Source organism: Habropoda laboriosa, unplaced genomic scaffold, assembly GCF_001263275.1.
Source record: "Habropoda laboriosa isolate 0110345459 unplaced genomic scaffold, ASM126327v1 scaffold88, whole genome shotgun sequence".
Classification (NCBI taxonomy): Eukaryota; Metazoa; Arthropoda; class Insecta; order Hymenoptera; family Apidae; genus Habropoda; species Habropoda laboriosa.
In genome coordinates, this window is record NW_017100219.1 from 724,930 (window position 1) to 735,632 (window position 10,703).

General features: G+C 42.2%; 1 protein-coding gene across 1 annotated transcript; it reads left to right on the forward strand.

Moving 5' to 3' along the window:
• Window positions 1-6,697: 6,697 nt before the first annotated feature.
• On the forward strand, window positions 6,698-10,459 carry LOC108570997 (general odorant-binding protein 69a-like). The gene is made up of 6 exons (XM_017932942.1): window positions 6,698-6,825; window positions 7,622-7,703; window positions 8,379-8,467; window positions 8,537-8,639; window positions 8,725-8,789; window positions 10,291-10,459. The coding sequence occupies exons 1-6, from the start codon at window positions 6,757-6,759 to the stop codon at window positions 10,306-10,308; spliced, it is 426 nt and encodes a 141-aa protein (XP_017788431.1). The 5' UTR covers window positions 6,698-6,756; the 3' UTR covers window positions 10,309-10,459.
• Window positions 10,460-10,703: the final 244 nt, after the last annotated feature.

Below are 10,703 nucleotides of genomic sequence, written 5' to 3' on the forward strand. Positions count from 1 at the left end.
GCCACCTGTAGAATAAATAACGACCAGTCGATCTCGTCTGCGACACTGGCTAACGATTGCACGGGGGAGAGAGGAAGGAACGTACAAGTGGACTCGCCTGATGTTCGATTAGTTCGGATTATGTAAAAAGGTTCTAGGTGAACGCGGTGTAATTTTGGATCGGCTAGCTCTCGTCTCTGGGGAATTATGTCAGGAGTAGAGGAGAGCTGATAGTTGGCAAAGTTTCCAATCCGAGGTAGAAGTGAAAAATTGAGATTGACGCGTAATCTTGGCCGTGCAACGACCTCTGAATAGAGAGATCAAATTGTGTAGTCGAAGGACAGGGGACGTTTCCAGCGCCGGCGCCAAGGACTATCGCATCTGACGAACAGTCTGCGATCGCGACCGGTTCGAATTGAACGGAGAGGAGAAACGAGAGCAAGCTCCGGAGAGGAGAAGCAGCCAGGGTTTACTGGGCGCAGTTGCAGCGGCAGTAGCCATCGACGTGCCGCTAACGAAACAGGGAAACGAGTACCTGCAGAACGCGATCAATACTTGGTATAAGAGTGCACACTGGCCGGAGCACGTGTTCCCGTTTGTTTTCTTCCTTAGCCCTGCAGCTCGTGCCTCGAGCTTCAGAGAAACTGGCGCTCTTTCCTAGAAATCCGGCGACGACGCTTTGACAGTGATACGTCAATAGTATATTTCCAGTAACGAAGATTTTATTTGAACAAACAGAGAGGATTTTGTGCTGGAGAAATTAAAGAGAGAAAGATTTGTGTAATAGGTTTGTGGTTGATGGCTGAATCGTAGATTCGTTTGAATGGAAGAATAACAGTATTGACAAGGTAGATCTGAAAGCGACAGGCTCGAATGGCGAACGCGAAACAGGCATCGGCTGTCTCGTGCCGGTATTCGAACAATTTAATCGGTAGGCATAAATTGGCGCGGCAAATTAGCTGTTTAGCATGAAACTGTTCGTTCAGTTAGTCGACCGGATAATGTACCACGGGGCATTGTTCGCGAACCGACGTAATCATAATTATACCGGGGTTAAACCGACCGAAATGTACAACCCACCTGCGTGAACCGTTTCGGAATTAATAAAGGAGAGAGGAAGAAAAACTGTTCCAAGTGCCTTCCTACAGGCTGAAGTATAGAACGTTCGTTCATGAAAGGCGAGAGAGAGAGAGAGAGAGAGAGAGAGAGAAGGGGAGGAATGAGTGAAAAAGGAGAGTGAGAGAGATGGAGCGTAGTATCTGGAGCAGCGGGTATCAATGTTCGGCAGCACTCGTGGGCTCGGGGGGGTCCAAGAGGTTAAAGCCGAGTTTGCACGGCAACGTAAACTCGGGCGCGCGGCAGGTGGGCCACTGCACGTGCGCGGCCAGCAGAAATCCGGCGAAATTCGATCGATTCCGAGGGTAGGAAAGGAGGAAGGTTCGACGAACATTCGGCTGTAATCGAGCCGACCCGCGGCTCCGGCCGGACGTTTCCACCGCCGGCCTAGAATCGACGGCCGCGCTAAGAACACCCCGAGTGCTCTCTTGACCCCCTTATCCCCGGGGATGCGTTTCTTCGCGCCGCGCCGCGCCGATCGAAACCCGACCTTGGCTTCGAGAGACCGATGCGCCCGGGCTCACTCGCCTCTTCCTTTACTTTCCTCTATTACAACCCTTCCTTTCCCGCCCGGACCAACAACCCGCCCCAAACTCCATACTACACCTCTCCCCTAACCCTTGTCTGCTCCGCCAATACCATCATTGCCCTCGCGGACCAATTTCTCCCCTACTGGCTTCCAAGTATTCCGCCGAGTATGCAAATTTAACCCATTTACAGTTAAACGGACGACAGACATTTCTTCTACGTGCGAATCTCTTTTCTCGAGAGTATATCGAGAAGCGAAATGTGTCGGGATCGATTACAGAGGAAAAGGGAGGGATGATTAGATTTTGTAATTCGCGTGGCCACGCGATCAGAACAGCCCTACTCTCGACGGAACCACGAAACTGAATTCAGGAGGCACGGTTAATTAACAACGAAGCGCGGAGAACTCGCGCGAACTCGTTAAAAGCGATCGATCGGAAGGCGGGTGTTGCGTGAAATCGCGCCGGTCAATGAGTCGGCCAGCCTTCGATTCTCCCTATTTAGTTTCGCCCGCGTTCGTTCGTTTTTCGCCAACCGCCAACGATCAGCCATAGACACACATGCCCTCTTCGTTCCAACTCTCCGGTATCGATTCTATCTGGCCGTAACACCAGTCACATTTCCGCAAGCGATCCGGCTCGAAATTTAATTGGACAGCGGATCACCGATAAAAACGGATATCCAGGAACGCTTTTGCGCCAAACTCTCTCTGTTCTCTCCCCCCCCCCCTTTTCCGATTCTTTTCCTCCTTCTCCCTTCGGACGATTCCACTCGCGAGGATAAATGAAAAATGCAATTACCGTGGCCAGAGAATCCATCGACGCGAGGAGAACACACGCTGAACCGACTAATACGTGTATACGTGCCGCGAAGGATGCGAGGGCTTCGTTACGTGTAATTTCGTTAAAGTTGCAAATACCGGCTTCTCCGGAACGGAGAAGATATCGGAGGAAGAGAAGGGAGCGTTGCGAATTTGATGCATGTGCGATGGAAATGTTCCAAGTAATCACGAGGAGAAGGAAGTCGGGTGGGAGAGAAGTTTTTCCGGTGACATAATCTAGCGAACGGTGTACTTGACTCTGTCCATTCATAGCTTCTTCGAGATTTGAACAGAATTTAGCTTAACACAATTTTCTAACAAATTTCTAATAAATAAGGTGACATAATCTGGAGCAGGGGTTCCCAAAGTGCGGCCCGCGATGGCAGATCAGCCGCGATCTTGAATTTACACAGATAATTTACATTTGTACGAAAAAATTAATACACTACCGGCCACAAGTTTGGAATCACCGAGCATTGAAAAATTTACAGAAAAAAGTCAGCGACTTTGAGAATTTTTCATCGTTCGAATCAATTCATACGAGATAAATTGATGAATGTAGAATTGAGATAAACTTCAAATCTGTAAAAAATTAGCAGCAGATTTAATATTGACGAAAAGTGGGAGGTGATTCCAAACTTTTGGCCGGTGGTGTTATACCTCGTTATTACACCTATCCCCCGGTTTACACGGTACTGTATTTACACGATTTCACTTTTACACGGCTTTTACTCCTATTTCAGCGAGATATTAATAAGCGCTTAACTCAATATGAGGAGGTCTATAAAGATCTGATCAAAAACCAAACACAATTGTTAATTACGGATTTCATTACCAAGGCTCGCCGATCTGAAATTGTTTCTAATTCATCTAACATCGAACTTGAATCGCATCAAGTACTATCGAGTGATGAAAGTGACATCATACCAACCAGGAATAAAATATTAATGGTCTACGAAAGTGATAACAGTAATTAAATTTTTGGTTAAATTTTTTAATTTATACTTCTTGTTTCTATATGTAAAATGAATTACATACATATACCTTTATATTTTTATCATTTTATGAATAGACCGTTATTTTTATGTTTTTTAAGATATACATACTGTTGAAAACAAAAATTTGACCTTTGGACTAATCTTTTATGAATTTCGTATTTCTAGTTTTTATAAAATGAATTACATATAGCTTTATATATTTATTATTTCATGAATGGACTGATATTTTTTGTTTTCCATTTGTATTTTATTTTTACTTTATTTAATTAAATTTAATTTAATTAAATAACTGACTAAATTGTGCCCACTTTATTTTTTTTTTTTTCGATTTACACGGTTTTTCATACAAAAAGCCATGATTTCGATTTACACGGTATTCTGAGGAACCGACCTTCCGTGTAAATCAGGGGATAGGTGTATACAGATTGTATACATTTTATTGTCTTAACTGCCAATGGCCCGCCTAATAAACTTTGGGAACCCCTGATCTAGAGCATTTAATTCTCCACCCATTCGTAATTTCTTCGAGATTCGAAATAAAATTTAACTTCCGCATTGTTTTCACATTATTTTCTAACAAATTTCCGACAGCTAAGGTGACATAATCTAGCGTACTTAACCCTCTATCCACTCGCAATTTCTTTGCGGTTCAAACTAAAATTTAGCTTCCGCTTTCTTTTCACAAAATTTTCCAACAAATTTGTAATAAGTAGGAAAGGAGAACTTTTCCGGTGCATAATCCAGCGATGAATACACTTAACTCTCTACTATTCATAGCTTCCTTTCGATTCAAAACAAAATTGAACTTCCGCTTTACTTTTCACACAATTGTCCAACAAATTTCTAACAGATAAGAAACACAAATTTTTCCCGGTGACGTGATCCAATGACGAGTGCAAGTACTTAACCCTCCACCCATTCGTACTTTCTTCACGATTCGAAACAAAAATTCAACCTCCATTTTTTTAATTCCCGACAATTTCACGCCCCAAGAAAATGTCAATTTTACGTAGCTAACAAAGATCCTCCACGTTTTGCGTGCACTTTCACAAAACAGCCCCCTAAAACGCGGAGCAGTTCTGTGTCGAATGGTTGAAACAGAATATTCCTGGATCGTTTGACGGGCCGCCTACGTCGATACGAGGTCTTGGAGCAAACTTTTCAAGCGGCTACTTACCCGCCGGACCTTGCTAGCTCACTGAATAAGTGATAGGTATATCGTAAGCTGTGGCGTATGCGAGGCGGGGTGCTCTTGGTCGATCGCGATTCGGCGGGCAAATTACGCGCCGATGCCGAGTTACGAAAGCTCGTAAACAAGATTTTCGACCTGTCCGAGCGTCGTTCGCGCGGAAACCGTCCAACGGAAATTTTCCAACTGCTCTCTCTCTCTCTCTCTGTCGTCCAATTCTCTCCAACCAACGCGACGAAATTTCTCAACGAGCGTCGAGCCGTTCGACCAACCGTAAAATTGATAAAAGTGAATCAGAGGATCGTTGCTCAAGCACGATATCGAAGTGGTAATTACATTGTAGAGACGTGGCGATCGTGCAACTACTGCAAACCAAGTAATTCGATCGGTGTTCGGTTTAGATTTTTTACTAAAAATTCCTCAGAGAAACAACATTATTCCAAAGAATTACGTAAGCGACAGGCTATTATTGCAAGGAGGCACGCGGTAGTTTTCAGGTTCTAACGAACGGTTTTACGTTTCAATCATGAAAAATTAGCCGAAGAGGAGGCGGGCAACGCGAATCAGTGGAGGAAACGAGGCGGACGCTGCAATTTCAGCGGTGACTACTATTAGCAGTCTTCACTAATATAACGATATTTATTTTGCACTCGAGTAATCCTTTGACAATAACAAACTTTTAATACGGCGAACTTCTGTGCAGCTGTAACGACCAAGGTTCGTACTTTGCTGAGGAATTGTTTCAAAAAATCCTTTGATACGACGCGACAATTTTCTCTGCAGGCGTGAAGATAAGGGTTCGCCCCTTTCGAAGGAATTACCATGAAAAAAATTCTTTGGTAAGACTGAACTCCTCTGCAGTCGTAACGATAAAGCTTCATCCCTTACGGAGTGATTATTAAAACAAGAGGAACCCAGTTTGAAAAATCTTCTGATAAGACTAAGATTCCACGCGACAATATTTTTCACAGTCGTAAGGACGAAGATTCGTCCCTTTCTGAGGAATTATTTGAAAGAAAAGTGCAACTTATTTGTCCCTAGTACCAGGAAAATTCACACTCGAGATTGCTAAAAGGAGAAACAGAGAAGAGGAGAGAGAAGAAAACGACGAAGATTCGTCCCTTTCTGAAGAATTATTGAAAAGAAATCCAATTAAATACCTGTTACTATCACTTCTACCTATTAAATCCAGAAAAATGAACGAAGAATCCCAGACAGAGTCCAGACTCAAGATTGCAAAAACAAAGAAAACAGAGAAGAGGGGTCTGCATTTTTTGAGAGAAGAAAACAACAAAGGTTCATCTCTTTCCAAGGAATTATTAACAAAAAATTAAACCAATTACCAATTATTACCACTTCCCTTTAATGCAATAAAAATTAATTAAGAATCCGAAACAGAGTCCACACTTGAGATTGCGAAAAACGAAAAACAGAGAAGTGGAGGCTGCATTTTTTAAGAGAAGAAAACGATAAAGGTTCCTCTCTGTCTAAGAAATAATTTTAAAAAAAATCCAATTACCATTACTTTCCCCCAATGCCAGGAAACTTAATTAAGAAATCCAAACAAAGTCCACGTTTAAGAATACGAAAAATAAAAACAGAGAGGTCGAGCCTGAATTTTTTGAAAAAAGAAAACGATAAAGTTTCATCTCTCTCCAAGAAATTATTAAAAAAAAACAAAATCCAACTAATTACCAATCACAATCACTTCCCCCTACCACAATAAAAATCAATCAAGAATTCGAAACAGAGCCCCCCGCTCAAGATTGCGAAAGAAACAATACCAGAGAGATGGGGTCTGAATTTTTCGAGAGAAGAAAACAGGACACAGGATGCGCTCATGGTCACGGCCGCAAACGTGCACGTAATCCAAAGCGTACTTCCGTAATGCAGCTGAAAATTAGCCACGGCTCAGTCAACTGCCGAACGGCCAGAGGACTTCAATCAACGAAGGATGCACGGTAGTAACCCTCTCTTACCCACGCCCACATCCCGTTCGCGTCCCCGCATCCCAACGGCGCGGGTCCAAGCGTTATAAAAACGCCGCGACGCGTCCTGCATCGCATTAACAGTATTCTCGAAATCGTGGCCGGATTGATAGTGAAGGCGTGCTAACTCGAGCTACGATGGATACCAAACAAGGTTTGCTGCTGCTCGCCTTCGTGTGCTTGCAGGCGGTCCTCGTGTGTGCCGCGGTAAGCTTTCTCAAACGTGGCGCCTTTTGCACTTTTTCTTCCGTCGAGAGCTGACGAAAAGTAGCAGAGAGAGAAAATTGGACGGTTAAAGAGGCCCGTTTTGTCCGGTGAAACGAAGGCTGTTTTAATCGATTCGTCACGGATTTATCAGAGACATCAACCAGTTAACGCGCGGAAATAATAACGATACGAATGCTCGTGCGGCCGGTTAGTCGATACCGGGGCAAGCGGATTCGAGATTAGACGGAAACCCTAATTGAAGCGTGCAAAGTTCCTTTTCCAGTAATTAATGTTTTTAAGAATTTTTACTCCGTCCTGTTCTTTATCGTCGATGTTTATCGGTACTCGCAGAGAGAGAAATTTAACAAGACACGCAAAAGGAGACCGTGTAGTTACATAAACGATACGAGTAATGACGCTTCTGAGATTGCTCTTATTTCCGAACGGTTCGAATGGACCAGCCTCGAGAGTTATCGATCCCGCGGAGCCCGTTTTAGCTATTCTAATATCGAGTCCGTTGAATTATAAATTCTATCAGCTACTTCTGTACCGTACGCTAATTGCGACGATTTCCAACGAGGACAGGTTAAGATGGAATTGCATCAGGCGGAACATTCGCGTGGAGTATCGCGAAATCAATTTTGCTAATCACCGTTGTAAAAAAACCTGCGGATAAGATAAGGAGAACCGATTCCCGTTCAAGATCCCGACGATCTTCCTATTTATAGCGGAATCGAGATATTGCAATGAAATTCTTTCGCGAAACAGCAAAACACGTTCCAATTTGTTTTCGTAGCCGGATTGGATACCTCCGGAGATATTCGACATGGTGGCAGACGACAAGGCTCGATGCATGGGCGAGCATGGCACCACGCAAGGTTAGTACAGAGATCTATTAACCCCTTTGCAGGCGATGGACTAGATGTAACTAGGTCGACATTTCGATTTTTCGGTAAATCGTTTGAAAATTCTATTTTTCTTAAATGGAGGTGTACGAGTATCTATTGCTCGACACGCTCACTGTAGTAGCTTTCCTTTTCTCTGGATTTTCTTATTTCGCGATACAAATAAGCTCCGTGCGCTTTCCCGCTGTATTCTGTTATTTTACCGTAGAACGGTTCGATCGGTGCCTAATACGGCGGAAATAGCGGGAAAGTGGTGGAAATATTAAGTTAGCATGCAGCTAATGTTCAATGAAAAACGGGCCGAGTGTTTGGAATCACTGTGCGTTGAAAATTTTCCAAAAATTTCCGAAAAATGTTAACAATAAAAAATTTTCAACAAATCTTTTATCATTGAAATCACTCGAAACGAGGCAAAGTGCTATCTGAAATCTACAAAGAATTAGTAGCAGTCTCGATATCGATGCAACTTGGCAGGTGATTCGAAGCTTTGGATTGATTGGAAATTTGATTACAAACTCGACTCGAAGTGAACGCGTTGAAAATGTGTGAGCTATTGCTTGCGTTCCTAGTGTTTTGTGAAACCAATTGCGAGTCCATCGTCCTTAAAGGTGATCGAAAATTCATGTAACACCTCGGTTCGAAACTTAGCGCAGATCGACGAGGTGGACAAAGGAACGGTGTTAGACAATCCATCGATCACCTGCTACATGTACTGCTTGCTGGAGGCGTTCAGCTTGGTAGGTCGAAGTAGACGATAATCTTCAGGTTACTCGAGAATCGACTGATCGAGAAATCGTTTCGTTTAGGTGGATGAAGAGGCTAACATAGACACCGATATGTTGCTGGGACTGTTGCCAGAGAACCTTCAGGACAGGGCGGAGTCTATTCTAGGACAGTGTACACCGACAAGTAATATTTGGAAATTTCAAATTTGACAATTTTACCAGGAAATGTTGGAATTTGTTTTTTAATTTAACACGGTTCGATTTTACAGCGGGCAGCGACAATTGCAACAAGATATACAATCTCGCCACGTGCGTCCAGAAGCTTGCACCAGACGTAAGTGCATTTCACTGTCGTTTTGCTCTCCTTCGTAGGCCGCTTTTAACGCGAGTGAAAGTAGAATTCTAAGTGTCCTGAGACAATTACTGTAACCGATTAGTCTGTACGAATGATACATCCACTTTCACTGAAAACAATTAACATGCACTTCAAATGCAATCAACATCTATGATTCGAACATGGACATGCAGCCTTGGCTGAAAGTATCAGGCACTGTGAAATATGAACTTTTTGATAATAGTTCAAAGTACTGAAATGTGAAAATAATCACTGCAATTTCTTTCTAATTTCTGCTCCCTGTTTTTTTTCTTGTTTTTTTTTTTAAGGAATTAACTTGCGTTCGAGGAAAATTGTCTAACTTTGAAAATCGTTTTTTATTCATTTTGCCAACGTTTGATAATCACTGAAATTTCTTTCTAAATTTTACCCTATTTTTCTCTAAAAAGAATTAACTCGCGTTGACGGTCACTCTTTACCCGCACATTTCGAGGAAAATAGTCTAACTTTGAAACTCGTGTTGATGGTCACTCTTTACCCGCACATTTCGAGGAAAATTTTCCAACTTTGGAAATCATTTTCTATTAATTTTGCCAACGTTTGACAATCACTGAAATTTCTTTCTAAATTTTACCCTATTTTTCTCTGCAGCAATTTCTTTCTAAATTTTACCCTATTTTTCTCTAAAAAGAATTAACTCGCGTTGATGGTCACTCTTTACCCGCACATTTCGAGGAAAATAGTCTAACTTTGAAAATCGTTTTTTATTAATTTTGCCAACGTTTGACAATCACTGAAATTTCTTTCTAAATTTTACCCTATTTTTCTCTAAAAAGAATTAACTCGCGTTGATGGTCACTCTTTACCCGCACATTTCGAGGAAAATAGTCTAACTTTGAAAATCGTTTTTTATTAATTTTGCCAACGTTTGACAATCACTGAAATTTCTTTCTAAATTTTACCCTATTTTTCTCTAAAAAGAATTAACTCGCGTTGATGGTCACTCTTTACCCGCACATTTCGAGGAAAATAGTCTAACTTTGAAAATCGTTTTTTATTAATTTTGCCAACGTTTGACAATCACTGAAATTTCTTTCTAAATTTTACCCTATTTTTCTCTAAAAAGAATTAACTCGCGTTGACGGTCACACTTTTCCCGCACATTTCGAGGAAAATGTTCTAACGTTGAAAAAAATTAGCCGCGGTGCGACTTCCAAAAACACAAAACGTAGACTAAGGATCGCTTATAAACCTTGTCAACCCTTTGAAAATTCCTTTAAACTCGCCGACAAAGGACGACGGGCAATAGAAAACTAGGAAAGAAATAGTTTTTCCAGTAAATTCCGACGATAAAGGTGCCTGATACTTTTCGCCAGGGCTGCGTACGCAACACAGCAGCGAACGTAAAGAAAAAAAAAAAAACTGCTGAAAAACAGCATGCAAATAGAGCTGCAACGCCGTTTCCACGTTTACTGCAATCCCGACCACGTTGTTCTTCCAGGTGTGGTTCATTCTCTAAGGGCGAGAGAAACGAAGCAAATCTCACGGAGCTTCGGAACCTTCGACGTGCAAGAACGGACAAACGTTAAAGAAAAAAACCCGGCTCGAAGAGGATCAAGTACGCGAACATTAACTGTAACAATGCTGAACGACGAAAAAAAAAAAAAAAAGAAACATGCATCTTCGATGCAAACCGGAGAAGATTTCAGCGGTTCAAATAGTTGACAAGGAATACACCTAACGTTGCAGTCGCTTGAAGAGAATAAACAGAAAACTATAACTCAAGTCGTTAAACAAAGTGAGAGAGAAAAATAAACGAGCGTAAATTCACCGAGGTGTTCAATTTTTCTTGTTTCCAGGCACGAGAAGAAAGAAGGCGGAGAAAAATCGCGGGTAGGTATGAATTTTCTCGAC

Excerpts from the sequence above, each read along its gene's own strand:
- LOC108570997 (XM_017932942.1), top strand. The coding sequence starts at position 6,757 with ATGGATACCAAACAAGGTTTGCTGCTGCTCGCCTTCGTGTGCTTGCAG. Across the intron at positions 7,704-8,378 it reads CGAGCATGGCACCACGCAAG|CGCAGATCGACGAGGTGGAC; the intron begins GTTAGTACAGAG and ends TTCGAAACTTAG. Across the intron at positions 8,468-8,536 it reads TGCTGGAGGCGTTCAGCTTG|GTGGATGAAGAGGCTAACAT; the intron begins GTAGGTCGAAGT and ends CGTTTCGTTTAG.